General features: G+C 43.8%; 1 protein-coding gene across 1 annotated transcript in view; it reads right to left on the bottom strand.

The window, feature by feature from the left end:
* The window catches only part of NOL10 (nucleolar protein 10), an 87,515-nt gene extending 70,231 nt beyond the window's left edge, over nt 1–17,284 (bottom strand). The window contains 9 exon segments of the mRNA XM_042982505.1: nt 132–217; nt 3,746–3,806; nt 5,165–5,230; nt 5,938–6,074; nt 7,275–7,312; nt 8,684–8,761; nt 11,551–11,649; nt 14,360–14,405; nt 17,137–17,284. Of these exon segments, the coding sequence (XP_042838439.1) occupies nt 132–217; nt 3,746–3,806; nt 5,165–5,230; nt 5,938–6,074; nt 7,275–7,312; nt 8,684–8,761; nt 11,551–11,649; nt 14,360–14,405; nt 17,137–17,202 (677 nt within the window). The 5' untranslated portion in view covers nt 17,203–17,284.
* Nucleotides 17,285–18,354: the final 1,070 nt, after the last annotated feature.

Here is an 18,354-nt window from a genome sequence, read left to right as displayed (position 1 = left end):
TAGTCACAAAACTACAACCTTAGACATAAGTCTGAAGAATTTCATCCTTTACTGATTTTAACCTGGTATTGACACATGCGTTTAAATCATAAGCAAATGGATATTTAAAAAGTACGTTAATTCCCACTCACTCTGAATCTGCCGTGACGCTGCTCAGTGCACAGTCTAGCAGACCGACTCTACTGCGAGTTCTTGGGTCCCAGCACTCCACACGACCCTCAACACATAAAAAGTGGTAATTTTACACAATAGCTACCGGCAAGTATTTTTAGACAAACACCAAAGAAGGCCTTATTAACACAGTCTCATGGGAGATAAGAATTTAACTTTTTACCTTAATACCCTTTTTAATACTGTCAAAGGTTTTATGATAAGCTGAGTTTGTTTTAGAATTGAAAGAAAGAAAGAAAGAAAGAAAGAAAGAAAGAAAGAAAGAAAGAAAGAAAGAAGAAAAAAAAGAAAGAAAGAAAGAAAAAGAAAATGGAGGATTGGTTAAGAAAAGAAGTCCAAAATGCAATGCATGATCCCTGTCTGGACCTTGGTTCGCTTGGGAGGGTGGATGGGGGAGGAGCCGTAAAAGACACTTTGGTATATAACTGGGGATATCTGAATACTGTATCAGCGTTAAGTATTTAATATGTAACATTATTGTATGTATCAGCGTTAAGTATTTAATATGTAACATTATTGTTATCAATTTAAATTTCTTAGGGATGATAATAGCAATATGATTTATAGGAGAGAGTCCTTGGGTTTTGTTTTGTTTTAAATGTTTGTTTATTTTTGAGAGAGAGAGAGAGAGAGAGAGAGAGAGTGCACACGTGAGAAGGGGAGGGTCAGAGAGAGAGGGAGACAGAGGACCTGAAGCAGGCTCTGTGCTGGGGCTCAAGCCCACGGACTATGAGACCATGACCTGAGCCGAAACCAAGAATTGGACGCTTCTCCCACGGAACCACCCAGGAGGTCCAAAGTCCCTGCTTTTAAGAAAAACATTTCAGAAGTATTTAGGGCTAAAATATCATAATGTCTGCAACTTGTTTCCAAATGGCTCAAAAAACGTATTTCATATAATACACATGCACGTTTTTATAGCAAAAGAAAGCAAATGTGCAAAATGTATAGAAGTGATTAGTGAACTATGTTTTCAACTTTGTAGAAAGTGAAGTTTTCAGATTTTTTTAAAAATAAAAAGCAAAAAATTAAGCAAATATAGCAAAAAAGCAAAACATGAAAAAAAACCAAATGAGAACTGCAACCAACAGAGTAAGGGAACAAGTGGCATAACCCATTTAAGAATATACTACGTGATCACTGAAAAGAATGACAGATGTGCATGTACTAGAAATACGTCCACAATCTGTCAGGTAAAAAAAAAAGTTTACTTAAAGAAAATAGTATGGGGGGCACCTGGGTGGCTCAATCAGTTATGCATCCAACTCTTGACTTCAGCTCAGGTCATGATCTCAGGGTCATGGGATTGAGGCCCCCCATCTTGGAGCCTGGTTAAGAGTCTCTCCCTCGGTCTCATAAAAAAAAAAAAAAAAAAAAAGGTATGATCCCACTGTCTTTTTTTTTTCCCCACTGTCTTTTTTAAACAAATGACTGTACTAACACAGAAAACCCTGAGAGGACACACAACGAAATCATTAACAGTGTTTAGGAAGTGTAAGGAAACAGGATTGGGGTGGGCAGAAAGGGAGCTACACTTCTCCCTTTTTACTCTTCTGTATTTATTCAATTTTGTGATGATAAAAAAACATAAAGATTTTTTAAAAAACTGTTTACTATAACAACCACCTTAAAAAGGTAAGACCTCAAACATCCTTAAAAGGCTTGACCTCGTGAGTCATTTAGTGTTATTACAAATGTGTCTGTCACAAATATAAATAAAGGAAATCTTAGAAATCATGCAGCAAGCAATTCCAAGTGGTCTGGTCTTCGTGCCTTCTCAAAATGAGTTAACAGACTTTATGGACAGAAAAAAGAAAAACCACATTTCAAAAACAAAAAAACAGGTATGCAGATAAATTCCAGAGTAAATACAAACTCTTTTTTTTTTTTGTTAACCATTAACGGCTCTGTGTGACCTACATTTGAATATTTGTTGCTAAAGCCCGCACTCTAACCTACTCCAAAAAGCACAAAACGCAAGCCCTTATTCTTTGATTCTGACAGTAAGTAATAACACCTGTCACAGACAAAATAAAAATCCAACATGGAATATCCAACTTCATGTACAAGTGACTGGGGAAGTCTGGTCTGACTATGCATACCAAATGTCAAGCCCCCCGGTAATCGGTAATCCAGGAATTCCAGGAACCCCGCCTTCAGGCAAGAGCGGGTCCAGTCTCCCCTCAGGGACAGGCTTAACAAACAGCTGGTGAGGGAGAAGCCTGCTCCGGTGGATACCTTCTCTTACAGGGCAAGTATCGTAAGGAGTAAACTGGTCTGTAAGGACTCTATTTAAAAACTACTTTTTCATGGGGCGCCTGGGTGGCGCAGTCGGTTAAGCGTCCGACTTCAGCCAGGTCACGATCTCGCGGTCCGTGGGTTCGAGCCCCGCGTCGGGCTCTGGGCTGATGGCTCGGAGCCTGGAGCCTGTTTCCGATTCTGTGTCTCCCTCTCTCTCTGCCCCTCCCCCGTTCATGCTCTGTCTCTCTCTGTCCCAAAAATAAATAAAAAACGTTGAAAAAAAAAATTAAAAAAAAAAAAACTACTTTTCCAGGGGCGCCTGGGTGGCTCAGTCGGTTAAGTGTCCGACTTCGGCTCAGGTCACGATCTCGCGGTCCGTGAGTTCGAGCCCCGCGTCGTGTTCTGTGCCGACGGCTCAGAGCCTGGAGCCTGCTTCGGATTCTGTGTCTCCCTCTCTCTCTGCCCTGTCCCAGCTCGTGCTCTGTCCCTCTCTCTCGCTCTCTAAACATTAAAAAAAAATTTTTTTAAAGCAAATCTAGGAAAATTCTTGACAAGCATGAAGAACATGGATTCAAAAGCACTGCAGTTTAAAAGGAAAATGTTGTGTATTTCCTGAATGCTCCTATGCAGGATACACAAATCACAATCCCATTCGCCTCTACGGCGTAGGGTGCTTCCGCACGGCGCATCTCACGGGGTTCTCACCAGCACCTCTACGAAGCTGGCGAGGTGGTGTTACCTCCGATTCTTCGATGAGGAAACTAAGCCTCAGGGCACTTAATTCTGTTGTGAAACTAGTAAGTATCAGAGAGCTGGGACTCCGGGACAGAGTGCCTCCAGTTAAGAAAAAGGCTGGCTGTCGCACAGCCGCTGGTCCCGTGGAGCTGGTGATGCTCGTCTAGCTCCTGATGATCAATGTCAAAGCCAGACGAGATGCACGAAGGGGCAGTCTGCAGCAACAGAAACACCGTGGAGCGGTACCAATGTTCCGTACAAGCGGCAACCAGTAGCCTGTGGCTCCACTGGCACCCTGCTGAGAACAAGTAACTCGGTCTTTTTTTTTTGTTTCCGGTGTTTATTCCCTGAGAGAGAGGGAGGGGGAGGAGCAGTGAGAGAGGAAGACGGAGGCTCCAAGGTGGGCTCTACACTGACAGCAGTGAGCCCTGTACGGGGCTCGGACTCATGAACCACTGAGATCATGACCTGAGCTGAAGTCGGATGCCGAACTGACTGGGCCCCCAGGCTCCACAAGCAACTCTGTCTTTGAGTAAAACTCCACTCGTCATCCAATGTGAAACAGATATTTAAAAAAATAAAGGCAACATATGCTTACCTCTATTGTTCCTGTGGCAAACAAGCCATGCACTGAGTTTATGTCACACACATTATTCTCCCTAAAACAGGAAAGCAACGATGGAAAGCTTTACTATTTATTTTAGGCGGAAGGGATACTCGGTGAACTTTCTACATAAACAGCCCGGTCTTGTACAGAAAGAAAACATGCAAGTTCTTCCTCACTCACCTGCGCGTGAAAAAACACCAGAAATGAAGGACACTCAATCTGCCAGGCAGATGAGACAGGAGAGGAATTCCCTCTGAAATACCATCTCCCACCATGAGAATCAAGGCTCATTCGACTTTCTCCATGTTTTCTCCCCCGGCAGAAAGAACACCGGCAACCACTAAGCCAGTCCTGAGACCAGACTAGCTTGGGCCGGGCAGACTCATCGAGGCTTCCTTTTCTTTTTCCTTAAAACGGATACTTCACCCACCTCTCGCGGTTGTGTGAGGGTTACACGAAAAAATTTACAAAGCGTGCAGCGCAGCATCCAGACAAGACACTCAACAGATAAGTAATAGCTATCATAAACAGGGAAGTGTGCGGCGAGAGAGCAGGTAGCTTTTTATTCAACAACACATCATGAAGCTACTCTAGTGTTGTTTGTTTGCTTTTTTTAACGAAAATAAGAGCGCTGCAAGCCAATGTGAAAAAATTAGCCAGAGTCCACCTAGTCTCCGTCACCACATGTCCTTCCAACCTTTAGAAACCTTTTCAAAGCGATAAGGAAAACCCAACAAGTTCTTTATACACTCGGAGGAGAAGGAATCCAGCTTCTACCCCTTACCAGCTATGTGACCGTGGTCCTATCCTCTCCGCGCCTGAGCGGTCCTGTCTATAACAGTACCTACCGTAAAACTGTTATAAGTTTAAAATGAGCTAATACATATAAAATGCTCAATAATATCTGGCACAGAGTATTTTCACTATTATCACTCTTACTGTTACTCAATATTGCGATTATGACAAATGTATTCTTAAGGATTTCTCTTTGAACAAGACAAAAATGTAGACTATAACGTACGATCAAAGGGAAACTTGAAAAAACCGAAAACGTCTGCCAGCAAAAACACAAAAAATAAAATTTTAAAAATGAAACTCCAAGTTAATTCAAAATGTCTCCACGAGAGATTAATACCACAGAACAAAATCATGAGAATTTAAAGAACACTGCAAAAAACAATAAACCGGACTTCTTAGTGAGTTATAAAAATTTTCTAGTATGCCAAAAAAATTAAAAGTTTAAAGAAACCACCAGGTCTTCTGGTGAATTTTATGTTCAAGACAAATTGAAACCCTTTTTAACCAAGTTGCCCAGAGCTCTGCTTAAATGCAACAAGCTATCTGGTAACTTGAGCGTCTGGCTCCCCCTCCTGGCCGAGAGAAACACCCGGATTCTGACAAGACACTCACGCAGCATCCGTCTGTAGAGGGTTCAAGTACCGTCCTTGTTCTAAATTTAATCTATAAACTTCAGAGCTGCAAAGTAATGAATAAAGTTAGAAATCTGGTAAATGGCAATGAACTTTGCTTCAAGTAAATATAAATTTTAGAAACCTATATATACATACATACAAACATATATACATTTCTGGCTTACAAGGCATTACTTCTCTCCAAAAACACCAAAATGTATCTTAAGCCTAAAAAATAATCACCTTATTTGTGAGTCTGTTCATGTATAAAAGTGATTTAAACAACTCACGTGACAAGGAAATATTATGAACTTATTAAGAAGAATATTATTTAAAAATAACAGAGAATCCAAGATCCAAAATGGATCTATAGGTATATATAACACTAGAAGAAATACAATAAGACACTAGTAAGGTGACATGATTATGGGGTTTTTTTATTCATACTTTTGAAAATATTCTCCCAATTTTCTAAAATGATTTATCATTTTTATCATCATATAGAAGGTGGTATTTAAAAATGAGGTGTCAAAATGTCACGCGATGGGGTTCCGCAAGCGACTTCACCACCACTAAGACCGCTGTTAGGTACCCATGTCGCTCTAGATTCAGAGCACGCCGCTAATAAAAGTCAATTTCTAAATGAGCAGTTACTTTGGAACTATACCCTCTGAGGGACCACGTCTTATCCCTCTCTTGATTCCTCTCCTCGATTTTAAGAACAGAAGTTGGAGGTGGAAAGGAGAAAACAAAGGTGATCAGCCCCAATACCTCGCGCCAACAAAGTACAAGTCACAGGACGGATAGTGGTAGGAGAAATCTCTCCCGAACTTTGGTATTCTGGTTTTGTAGTAAAAACCCGATTGTGAGTGAAATTCGATGTATCTATCATTATGTAAAAAAACAATCTGAAAATGAAAGAAGAACATCAGTTTGCTGAGGTTTCTAGGAAAAGCATTTACTTCATCATCACTAGAAGTGACAAAGCAAGAGAAGCTGTGATCTCTCCCACCCGCTCTGTGTGCACAAGTCCATGGTGACCATGGACAGGGACTAAGAATCAAACCTCTGCCCTGCCTCCTTAATGCCTTCTTGCACCCCAGGAAAGCTTTTCTTGCCCTCTGAGAGAGACTTAAAACAAATGCCCTTCGTGCACCTGGCCCCAGCACTTTAGAGCACAGAGCAATGTTTGGTAACTTCAGAGAGTAATCTCTTACTTTCCTGAAGAACACAGTTTAATAATCTCACAATTACCACTCAGGGTTTGATAAGCTCCCTGTATCAACCTAATGTTAATATATTACAAAGGTATCTTAGAAACGGCAGATGGTATTTAGAAGCAAATCCATCAATATCTAGGGAAAAATACACTATAAAATGGCATGTCCCCGAACACATGATTAATGACCACCACAGGCAAAAGAATCAACTGGGACTCCGGTCTCCGAACTGAGGACAATACATAAAGCCACGTCAGCTCAGAAAATTCAATTTTCCTTCCAGATGACTTCTGATGTCACTAAACTTTTATTTTATTTTCAAAAACTTTTAATTTTAAGTTGAATGAGGCACTCAAGTTACAACTTTGTAACTACCGAAAACGAAAAGGGTTGAGAGACGGACTAATGGGACCAAAAAAGAAAAGAAAAAAAAATATATATTTTAGCTGTGTTTCGAGCTGTCTCAGAACTGTTCCACAACTACCTATTTGCAGTGTTAAGACAATTAAGCATATAACAATGTTATTTTAGTTTTCACATACGAAAGCGGCTTGGCAAATAACACCAGTGTCAATGTAAAAATTAGAAATCACAAATCTACAATCTAACATGGTCTAAAAAAGATGGCCGCTAACAATTCTTGACAACGCAGATGAAGTTTCATATGCGATACAGGAAACTTATTTTGGTATTAGACTGGCCAAAGGCTATCGCTATCACTGTCCTTTTAAAAGATATTCTATATATCAGACATGTGTCAAACTAAAAAATACATTCATAGAAAATAATAGGTTTTATTTTACCACACAGCTGTTTTTAATGTAACAACAGGAACATCACAAAAATACCTCTCATGACTTCTTGAGGACCCAATACTATCAAGCGTACCTTTGAATAGTCATCAGACAAAGTTTCAAAGGTGACAACTGAAAAACAAGAAAACAGTTAAGAAAAATTACAATTACCAATCCACATTCTTCGTAACAATGCAAACCTGAGGCAAAGATTCCAATTCAACACAAAAACTATGTACAAACTATATATAAACACCGGATCCCCCCACTTTTTTGTCCTTCCATAAAACAAGAAGAAAGCTGCCATATTATATTGACCCCAAAACACCAAATGGAAAATTAAAAGCTTTATAATTTCTCAATGCAGATCAACCAGATTTTCTGCAGAACTGAAGCTGATTAAATAAACTCACAAAACATAACGACTTCTAAATTCTACCAGTTTGTCTGAGATGCCCAAAACAGACATAGAAGAACATTAAGAAAATTATTTCTTTAAAAAAGAGAACAGCAGCTGTTTACTCATTCAGCCACTAAACATAAAGAGTACAAACAGTTGTTAGTAGCGGCATGTGGGGTTTGTACTGGTTTCAAAAAGGAATGGGTAAAACAAGCTGAAGAATACTTAGCCCATTAGCTGTTTTCTCTCGACCCCAAACCCCAGCAGCCTGACAGAAAGACCTGCTTGTTCCCTGCCCTCCCCCCGGTGCAGTCAGTCGCCTTCTCTGCAGAGTGGACGGAGCCTATGAATGCGGGGAGCCTCCTGTGACTACGTCGCATGAGATGGCGAAGGGGAGATTTATCATCACGTGAGCCCTTTAAAATCAGAGTTTGCTGCTGCTGCCGGCAGAAGGGGAAGTGGGAGAGAGGCTCGAACAGGAGACGGACCCCACGACCAGGTGCTGGCTTAGCGGCGAAGACCAGGTGGCAAGGAACACAGGCCGCGGCTGCCAGGAAACGGGAGCCTCAGCCCTACAAGCACAACAGACTGCATTCTGCCGACAAGCGGAGAGCTGCGAAGCGGATTCTTGCCCGGGGCCTCCGAGTAAGAGCCAGGTGGGCCTGGCTGACACCCAGAGGTCAGTGCCGAGCACAGAACATGGCACGGCCTGGATGAACTTCACCTACAGGGCTACGAGCTAACGAATGGATGTTTTAAGCTGCCACACTCATGGGAATTTGTTACACAGCAAAGAAAACTAACACACAACGCATTCCCATTTTAAAAAGCGGAAGAGTTAGGGCGCCTGGGTGTCTCAGCGGGTTAGTGTCTGACTCTTGAATTTGGCTCGGGTCATGATCTCAGTTTGTGAGTTCGAGCAGCGTGGGGCCTCCTTGGAATTCTCTCTCTGCCCCTCCTTCTCTCTGCCCCTCCCCCCACTAGTACATGTGCACCCTCTCCCTCCCTCTCTCAAAATAAATTTTAAAAAAATTTAAAAAGAAGACAACTATCCACATATAAAAATGCTATTTTCATGAATTCAAATTTAATCTCTTACTTACCTTCTGAATCTAAACACCTTTCAAACTTCAAGGATAATTGATAGGTGTCATAACATCGAACCCGAGGTTTATATGTTCCTATAAAAAAGATTAATGTGATGTAAAGCCTAAAGGAGGTACTTTTCACTGGCAATATCCTGCAGACAGGTTAAGTACACTTTTTGTTTAGAAGTAAGTAGGATTCATTATAACCACATGAAAGAAAAAGAATTTAAAAGCAGCCCTCCCCAACATCCCAAGGAGAAAACCAGCAAAGTATATAAACAAGCAGGTCATAGAAAATGAAATACACATAACTACTAAACTTCACAAATAATCTAAGTAGACAAAAACAATGAGACAGTTACTGTCCGTCAGAACGGCAAAGATTAAAAGACGGTTAATATCTGTGTAGGTGAGAGTGTTAAAAAGGCACTCTCATACACTTGGTGATTAGTATAAACTTCTCCGGAGGACAATCTGGCAAATCTGTAAAATATGTGATGTTTGTACACCTTGAATCTGTATTTCAACTGATACAAGTTTATCCTAGAGAAACACACCCACAAGTGTACCAGACACACAAAGGGTGTTTCCCGCAGCGCTGTTTACAACTGGCCAAAAACTGAGAGCAAATAAAACGTATACTGACGTGGAAATGGTTCAATAAATGATGGCAGATCATCACATAGCTCATGAGAGGATGACCCAGGCCTGTGCCAACAGGGAAAGCCACCACAACACGCCACCGAGTACGAGAGACAGGGCAGAGAGCACAGGGAAGCGCCCCAGAGTGGCGCCTAGGGTCCCATGTCTGTATAAGTCAGCACTGGCGGCATAAGCACTATGTACAGAAGAGGCTGGCAGAAGCACGGTGATTATCTCCGTGAAGTGCAATTCTAGGGCATTTCACATTTTGTCTTCTGCAATTCTGTAATGTTTGCATGTTTTATAAGTTTATCATGTTTGCAATCAAAACGAGAAAAAGACTGGTCTTCAAAGCCAAAACATTTTTTTTTTTTAAAAAGGAATGAGGTAGTTCTTGAATCCCCGAGACCTCATTTAAAAATAATATGTAGTAGGGGGCGCCTGGGTGGCTCAGTCAGTTGAGCATCGGACTTCGGCTCAGGTCATGATCTCACAGCTCGTGAGTTCGCCCCGTGTTGGGCTCGGTGCTGATAGCTCAGAGCCTGGAGCCTGCTTCAGATTCTGAGTCTCCCTCTCTCTCTCTCTCTCTCTCTCTGCCCTCTCCCGCTCATGCTGTCTCTGTCTCTCAAAAATAAACATTAACAAAAAAAAATTTTTTTTAATGGTTATGCAGTATAACATACAAATATACACACACGTAACACATGTTATATATTATATAACTGTTTACATATTTAAACCATATACAGTATATATAATTCATACATATGAACTGGAGACTAAGAAACGTGTTAATACTGAGACAATCATCAGCACAGAACAAAAGAGACTGGCATATAGATGTATAAAAGTTCTGTCAAATAAGCAAGTGTTTGGAAAGGAGATATAAATGGATATAATGTTAAGTCAGCAAAAAAAAAAAAAAGTGCACAATACACAGGATTTAGGTACCACGATCACAGTCAAAACACACACTGGATAATGCTCTTCTAAATTATAACATGTAAAAGTTACCTATATTCAGGGCTTTTTGATACGAATAAATATTACTAATATAGAATGTTAGTGGCATAAAAAATGTTAGTCCATTACACAGAAAATTATGTTAAAAGCAACCCTTCCCGGAACTTTCACTCATTGTTGGTAGGAATGTAAAATGATCTTGACCACCTTGGGAAAAATCTGGTGGCCGCTCATTAAAGCGAAACATACATCTACCCTATGGCCCAGCAATGTCCTCCAAAACAAGCCTGTGTAACATTGTCCACCGTGCTTTATTAATAATACTAAAAAATGAAAACAGTCCAGGTGTCCAGCAAATGGAGAATGGATGGATAAACTCTAGTACATTCTTATGAAGAAATACTATTTGGTAAAAAGAAAAAACCACTGACACCTGTGCCAGCATGGACGAATCTCAAAGACCTAAGAAAATAGATCTCACATAAAAAGAATATGCAGCGTATGACTACAGTTACATCAAGTTTCCCACAGAGCAGTGGTTGCCGGTGCATGGGTGGGATCAGGACGGACTGTGAGGGGCATGAAAGAAGTTTCTGGGTGAGAGGAAAGTTCTAGATCTTAACTGGGATTTCGCCTACATAGGTGAATGCATCTGTCAAAACTCCTCAAAAGATCTGTGCATTTCACTGCATGTAAATCCACCTAAAAGAAACGCCGTAGATAAATACAGTCTGGTTAATGGTACACATGCTGAGGTATTTATGGGAAAAGTATACTGGTATCTGCAACCTGCTCTGAAATGCATCAAAAAACGGCATGGGGGCGCCTGGGGGGTTCAGTCGGTTAAGCATCTGACTTCGGCTCGGGTCATGATCTCGCAGTTTGTGGGTTCGAGCCCCACGTCGGGCTCTGTGCTGACAGCTCAGAGCCCGGAGCCTGCTTTGGATTCTGTGTCTCCCTCCCTCTTTGCCCCTCCCCCTGCTCATGCTCTGTCTCTCAGCAATAAATAAATGTTTAAAAAAAAAAAAACAAAACAGGATTAAAAAAAAAGGGTGGACTGATGGATGGACAGAGATGAACAGATATGATCCAACAATATACTACTGAGAATCTAGGTGGTGGGTAAAAGGATGTTCACCTTACAATTTTTTCAGTATTTCCGTATGTTTGAAAACTTTTATACGAAAACGTTAAGGTCATTAAAAAAAAGCGACCTTTCCCACACTAGCATTTCCTGCTAGGAAACGTACGTAAGTCATAACGAAAAACATGCTTACCAGTTGCTAAGATATACTGTCCATCCTTTGACACCTTAATAGTGGTACAGACGGTAGGCATTTCAAAATCCTGAATAAGTTCAATTCTCCTACGGACGTCTGCAAAGAGAGGAAGTAAATAACTGATTTCACGACCAGGTGCTCATTTTATCTCCTAAGGCCCAGCATGCAGAACAGTCACTACGAACAGGTCAATGTCCCAGTGCCTCCAAGCCTCGGAATACAGCCCCACCCATCACACAGGAAGGTTTTTTCTTAGCTCATACCTTAGCTTTCTAAGCTTAGTATTTTTTACTTTAAAAAAATTTTTTTTAAGTTTTTATTTATTTTTTAATTTTTTTTTCCCCAACGTTTTTTATTTATTTTTGGGACAGAGAGAGACAGAGCATGAACGGGGGAGGGGCAGAGAGAGAGGGAGACACAGAATCGGAAACAGGCTCCAGGCTCCGAGCCATCAGCCCAGAGCCTGACGCGGGGCTCGAACTCACGGACCGCGAGATCGTGGCCTGGCTGAAGTCGGACGCTTAACCGACTGCGCCATCCAGGCACCCCAAGTTTTTATTTATCTTTGACAGAGACAGAGTGCAAGCATGAGCGGAGGAGGTGCAGCAAGAGAGGGAGACACAGGATCCGAAGCAGGCTCCAGGCTCCAAGCTGTCAGCACAGAGCCCGACGCGGGACTCGAACTCACGAACTGTGAGATCGTGACCTGGGCCGAAGTCAGACACTTAACCAACTGAGCCACCCAGGCGCCCCAGTATTTTTTACTTTTAAAAAGGATCATCACTAATTGAAAAAAAAAAAAAAAAAAAATGTCCACAGTGGTGTATCAAACATCCAGTTTCAAGAGCCAGACAAGGGGGAACACAACAAATATTATACCACTATCATTACTCAGTCACGGCTAAGACAAAAATCTTACCATTTTTTTCCTCCTAGATACTAAGTTTAGGGGCGCCTGGGCGGCTCAGTCGGTGGGGCGTCTGACTTCGGCTCAGGTCATGATCTCACAGCTTGTGAGTTCGAGCCCCATGTCAGGCTCTATGCTAACAGCTTGGAGCCTAGAGCCTGCTTCCAGATTGTGCGTCTCCCTCTCTCTCTGCCCCTCCCCTACTCATGCTCTGTGTCTCTCTCTTTCTCTCTCTCCTTCAAAAACAAACATTAAAAAAATTGTTTTTAATTTAAATCTTCAAAATCCTAAGTTTATGTAAGAAACTGCTGGCAAGCTGACTTTGCCTCTGTTGGCACCAGGGTTCTGAGCCAAGAGGACCCAGGCTGGATTAAGATTTAGAGCAATCTCTCTGGATCAAAGGCTTGAACACGGACTCTCACAAAACCTGGCTCCCTTCTACAATCCACACAATGTGTCTACTGCAAGGACCATTTATGACTCCATGGCACATTACTGCCTTGCTTATTAAATTAAACCCAAATATAAGATTCAAACCAACCGAGTAGGAATGGCCCACTCAATATGAAAGACACATGATAGTTTTGAGATGGGCTGAGAGAAAGGGTTGATGAACAGTTTTTCCTCTAAGTAATCTGAATCTCTTTTCTACACTCTAGGTCACTGGGTAGAACGTGGGGGAGGGGGGAGTGGTCAGAAGAAATCGGAACCAGTGAACGTTACTAAAGGAGCAGTTCTTGTTTTCCTTGGATTCAAAGTTTCCATTTTCTAACTTCAGAACTATCTACACAAAGCCGTCTCTTCCAAGATGCTTGCCTTGGGGTATTTATCTCACACACACAGAAATCCCTTCCAACACCTTAGTCTTTGATTTTTAGAGACTAATTTAAACAACATGTATGGAAAGATAAATCATCTTTCACATGTGACAAGCTGTAATGGAGAAAATTTGCCAAAAATCTGTTCGAAACAAAACTGATCAATGCCTTAAACTTATGAATCCGGAAAAGAACGATTCAGTGTGACACCCGAATCCTGGCAGCTAACGTGACACGAACGTCTGAGCGCATAAAAGTCGCCCCTAAGGTGACAAGGCGACCCGCCTACACGGTGGGATGCCCGGGAGCTGCGATCTGCCCCTCCCTCAAAAAAAACAACTGATCTTCTATCTTTCCCTATTCTTCCCAGCCAGTATAAGTTAAAGAATGTAAATTTTCTGCAATTATCCTTTATGAAAAAGATGCTGACGTGCTGGCAAACAAAGCAGTCATGGCCCTGCTAGGAGAGACGGCCTTCCTCGGGTCTCCCGCATCCCCGGCCACCTTGCTAGGTCCGGCAAGACTGCCGTGCCCCGGTCGCGCCTTCCCCTGAGCCATCTCTCAAGGGTGTCTGCGCGGCCTGACGGGTAAGGGAACGTGTCTCCTCTGGACAGACGGCAGGCTTGCTCACTGCGGCTACAGAAGCAGCGGACTTCCCGAGCTAGGTGTGGCTCAGCTGCAACACAGACCCCGTGTGCCTGCAGCCACCTGGGCCGTGCTGAGTGTCCCTGTGGGACTCGGGGCAAGGGGAGCTGGCAGAGATACGCTGATGCTCATGCCATCTGCTGTGCCAAGCTGGGGTTCTCATCTCCGACCCAGGAATCTTGTCTCTTCCACTACTATCGGTGAAATCGTTAACAGGCTAACTCATTTTAAGTAGGTAGAATTCAACCTCACGCCCACCAGGAACACATCAACCACAACAAAAGGTTTTTTAGGAAGGAAAAGGGCAAAAAGTTTATTTCCCACTTTTTAACTGCCCTGTATCTTTGTCAACCTCCACTTAAATATGATAACAAATGTGTGAAAGCACTGTTGCATAGGTCGTGCACGTAGCCAGGGTGGGGAAAAAAATACTCACCGACATCCTTCTTCTGTAGTGCTCTCTTCTTCCTGTCAGAAAGCCACTTAAAGAAAATGAAGAGACTTTATTTTAAAACAGATTTACTTTGCTTTCCTGCTTACCAAAGTGCTCACATTAAAAAAGTTAAAACTTTATAGGAATATATTAACAGAGGAAGTGAAAAGATTCTATAATCCCAACCCTGTTAACATATCCCCCGGGTTTTTTTTTCTTGTACACATTTACATATATTAGACAATACATTTTATTCATTTTATTTATTATTTTTTTAGTGTTTATTTATCTTTGAGAGAAACAGAGCGTGAGCCAGGGGAGGGGCAGAGAGAGGGAGACACAGAATCCAAAGCAGGCTCTAGGTGCTGACAGCAAAGAGCCGGACATGGGGCTCGAACCCACAAACCATGAGATCATGACCTGAGCTGAAGTCAGATGCTTAACCGACTGAGCCACCCAGGCGCCCCTAGACATTTTAGAACCACTATGTTTTACCCAAGAGAAAACTAATTCATTGGGAAAGTAATAAGCCTCAAATATTAGGAGGGTTACCACTAATATATGGAACAACTTTATTTAGGTCAAATATTAAAAAGCAAACCATTAAAAGGAGAAAGTTTCTTGAGCATATTTTTTACAAAGAACAAAACTAGATCATTAAGCAAATAGCTGACACTTGATAATACAGAAATGATGCTTTTAAGTCATACTCACTGACAGATTTTTTTTTTCTTTTGAGAGAGAGAGAGCGCGAGCGAGCACGCAAACCAGGTGAACGGCAGAGGGAGAGCGAGAATCTTAAGTAGGCTTCATGCTCAGCGTGGAGCCTGACTCGCACTCCATCCCATGACCCTCGGGATCGTGACCTGAGTCAAAATTAAGAGTCAGACGCTCAACTGACTGAGCCACCCAGGCACCTCTGGGAGCAGATTTTCTTCTGAAATTAACGTAGCTCAATTTAGCAGACGGCGTAATTCTAAAGCCCAAGTCTTTCAGGAGGCCTAGCTCCCTCATCCCCATTCGTGAGGCCTCCCCGGCTACAGTTGTTTGCACAAAGCAGCTCGGATGAAAGCTTCCAACAGCACTGGCGGGAACGCCCTAACTTCCCACTTGAGCCTACAAGGCCCACCTCTCCAGCCTTACCTGCCCCCACTGTCTCCCCTTGGCATGCCACAGCCACACCCGCGCCTCTTCGGCTTCTCCAACATGCCAAGGGCATTCCCAGTTGGGGACATTTACGCTTTCTGTTCTCTCAACACTGAAAACTCTTTCCCCGTCTTTTCATTACCCAAGTCTCTGCTCAAATATCACCTCCTATAGAGAGGCCTTCCCTGAAGGCTTTATCCAAAACATTCTCTGACCACTTTCGCCACAACACTCTTTTTTCTTTTCCAATTTTTATTTAAATTCTAGTTAGCTGACATACAGCGTAACATTGGTTTCAGGAGTAAAATTCAGTGATCATTCACTTACATATAACACCCAGCGCTCATCCCAACAAGTGCCCTCCTTAGCGCCCATCACCCATCTAGCCCATCCTCCCCACCACCTCCCTCCAGCAACCCCCAATTTGTTCTCTATCATAAGAGTCTCTGTGGTTTGTTCCCCTCTCTCTTTTTTCCCCCTCCCATATGTTCATGTATTTTGTTTCTTAAATTCACAACGCTCTCTTCTAGTCCATTCATCGAAGCTGTCTTCCTGTTTGCTCACTTCGCCTTTCCCCCAACAGGGAAACTTATCACCATGTATCCCAACACTCAGAACAGGGCTACCGGCACGTAGTTACTTCTCAACAAATGCGCAGAATGACCAAAACGAGAAAGATCATGCTGTGTGACAAACAGTCGGAAGATGAGGAATTAGCTGGCCTGAATTCTGAAAAGAAAGGCAGACTCTAATCACAGACTCCAGATCTTTCGGGAGCAGGCACAGCGAAGAAGAAACAGCTCTTCATTTATTCAGATTTCTAAGGGCAAGAGTGGAACTAACACCAGCATGCTATAAAATGACAAGTTTCAACACCAGTATCTAGCAAGTAATCTTAAAATGGAAATGAGCTTCTGCTAGAAGTATCTTCCCACTGGCAGTGCCTGGACAGAGGCTTGTTCATCGCTTATAAGAAATTAAAAAAAAAAAAAACAAGCCGCAGATCATAGATGTGTGAGCTTGGACAACTCACTCTTCCCATCGCTGGATCTGCTGCATACCTTAAACATGAGAAGACGACTGTAAAACAATCACTATTTTCCCAGCTCCTTCCAACTCTGAGGTCCTAAGACCCGATGAAATTAAGTTAAGGTCGGCAAGGTTCAGAAACACTGCCCTCTACACCATAGAAGTCTGCAGGTGCAAACTCTGTGCGTTTTCTTGCTCACTTGCTGTATCTCTAGAACTTGCCGTACAATAGGAATCCAACAAACAGCTGATGCGTGGACATTAAAATGGGGGAGAAAAGCCCGCAACCCATCTGTCCGCGCTTTCCTCCTCGGCGCGGCAGAAGCTGGGAACATCCCCAGAAGCCCCAAAGGACGCGCGTCGCCTGTTCTAGAGAACTCTGCAAAAGTTCCAGCGAAGCTCATCGCCCCTGATCACCCGCCGCCCAGCTTCTGGCGCGGGGACAGCAGTGTCCTCGACGACCGGCACCGACCAGCTCCCGCGGGCACGGCCACTTGCCCCCCGGGCCTCCCCGAGCCAGGGGCCGGCCAGGGCCAGGCTAACACGGAGGCCAGGGCCGAGAGGGGCGGCTGCCTCGAGAGGCGGGGGACCCCGAAGTGCCTCACCTCAGGCAGGGACTTGCCGCAGCTGAGACTGTAAATCTTCACCTCGTTGAGGCTGGACACCTGCATGGCCGGACAGAGCGGCGGCGACCCACGTTCCTCCGCGAGCCCCTCTCCCCGCGCCACACGCGAGCGTCCGAACCGCAGCGTGTCCCCGGCGCCACTGGGCGGCGTGCGGCGCTGGCGACGGCTGATGACGCACTCGCGGCGCCGGAACTGCGCCAGTTCCCGGAGGAGGGGGCGTGGCCGAATGGAACGGAGCGGCTGGGGGCGGGGCTCTGGCCAGGCCACCCCGAGTGCGGGAGGGCTGCGAGCCGCGCAGTCTCCCCTGCGCAGTGCGTGCGTTGACACTCTCCTGGGGTCGCTGTCCTGGCCGAAGTGTCGCCGCCCGAGCGGGGCAGGCGGTGCAGGCCGGCGCCCGGTGGCCTGGGGGGCTGGGTCAAGGGAATCCATCCAGCCCCTGGGCGAAGCCAGAGTATTCAGGGTGGATTCTTCTCTCCTCCACCGTGTTTCTTTCAGCAACGTTACATTACAAATAAGTGCTCTTTAAAGTTGACGTATAAAAATGTTACTTGCGGGGGTGCCTGGGTGGCTCAGTCAGTTAATCGTCCAAGTCATGATTTTGTCTCAGGTCATGCATGATTCCGGCTCTGAGAGCCTCCTTGGGAGAATCTCCCTTTCACTCTCCCCCTCTCTCTCAAACATTTTTTTTTTTTTTAATGTTACTTTCGTCTAGATTTGTTCGACACTCATCCACAAAGGAGTGAAAGAAAAGAAAAGGCAAACTAAGGAAAAAGAAAACGATAAAAGAAGGAGTGGTCGGGGCGCCTGGGTGGCTCAGTGAGTTAAGCGTCCGATTTCTCAGGTCATGATCTCATGGCTCGTGAATTCGAGCCCCACATCAGGCTCTGTGCTGACAGCTCGGAGCCTGGAGCCTGCTTCGGATTCCGTGTCTCCCTCTCTCTCCTACTCCTCCCCTGCTCACACTCTGGCTCCAAAAGTGAATAAACATTTTTTAAAAGTGTGTTTTTGGTTTTGTTTTTGTTTTTAAAGGAGTGGACATCAAGGGTGAAGTGCTTTGGAACCTGATGTCTTTTGAGACAGGCGTGTGACAGCAACGACAGACAGACACAGCCCCTCACTACATATCGTTTTCAGAAAGTTCACACACTGTTGATTGTCCAACTGCATAGAGAACTGCCTTTACTGCTGCCTAGCTGT

This window comes from Panthera tigris, chromosome A3 (genome assembly GCF_018350195.1).
Source record: "Panthera tigris isolate Pti1 chromosome A3, P.tigris_Pti1_mat1.1, whole genome shotgun sequence".
Classification (NCBI taxonomy): domain Eukaryota; kingdom Metazoa; phylum Chordata; class Mammalia; order Carnivora; family Felidae; genus Panthera; species Panthera tigris.
This window is presented reverse-complemented; position numbering and strand designations above follow the sequence as displayed.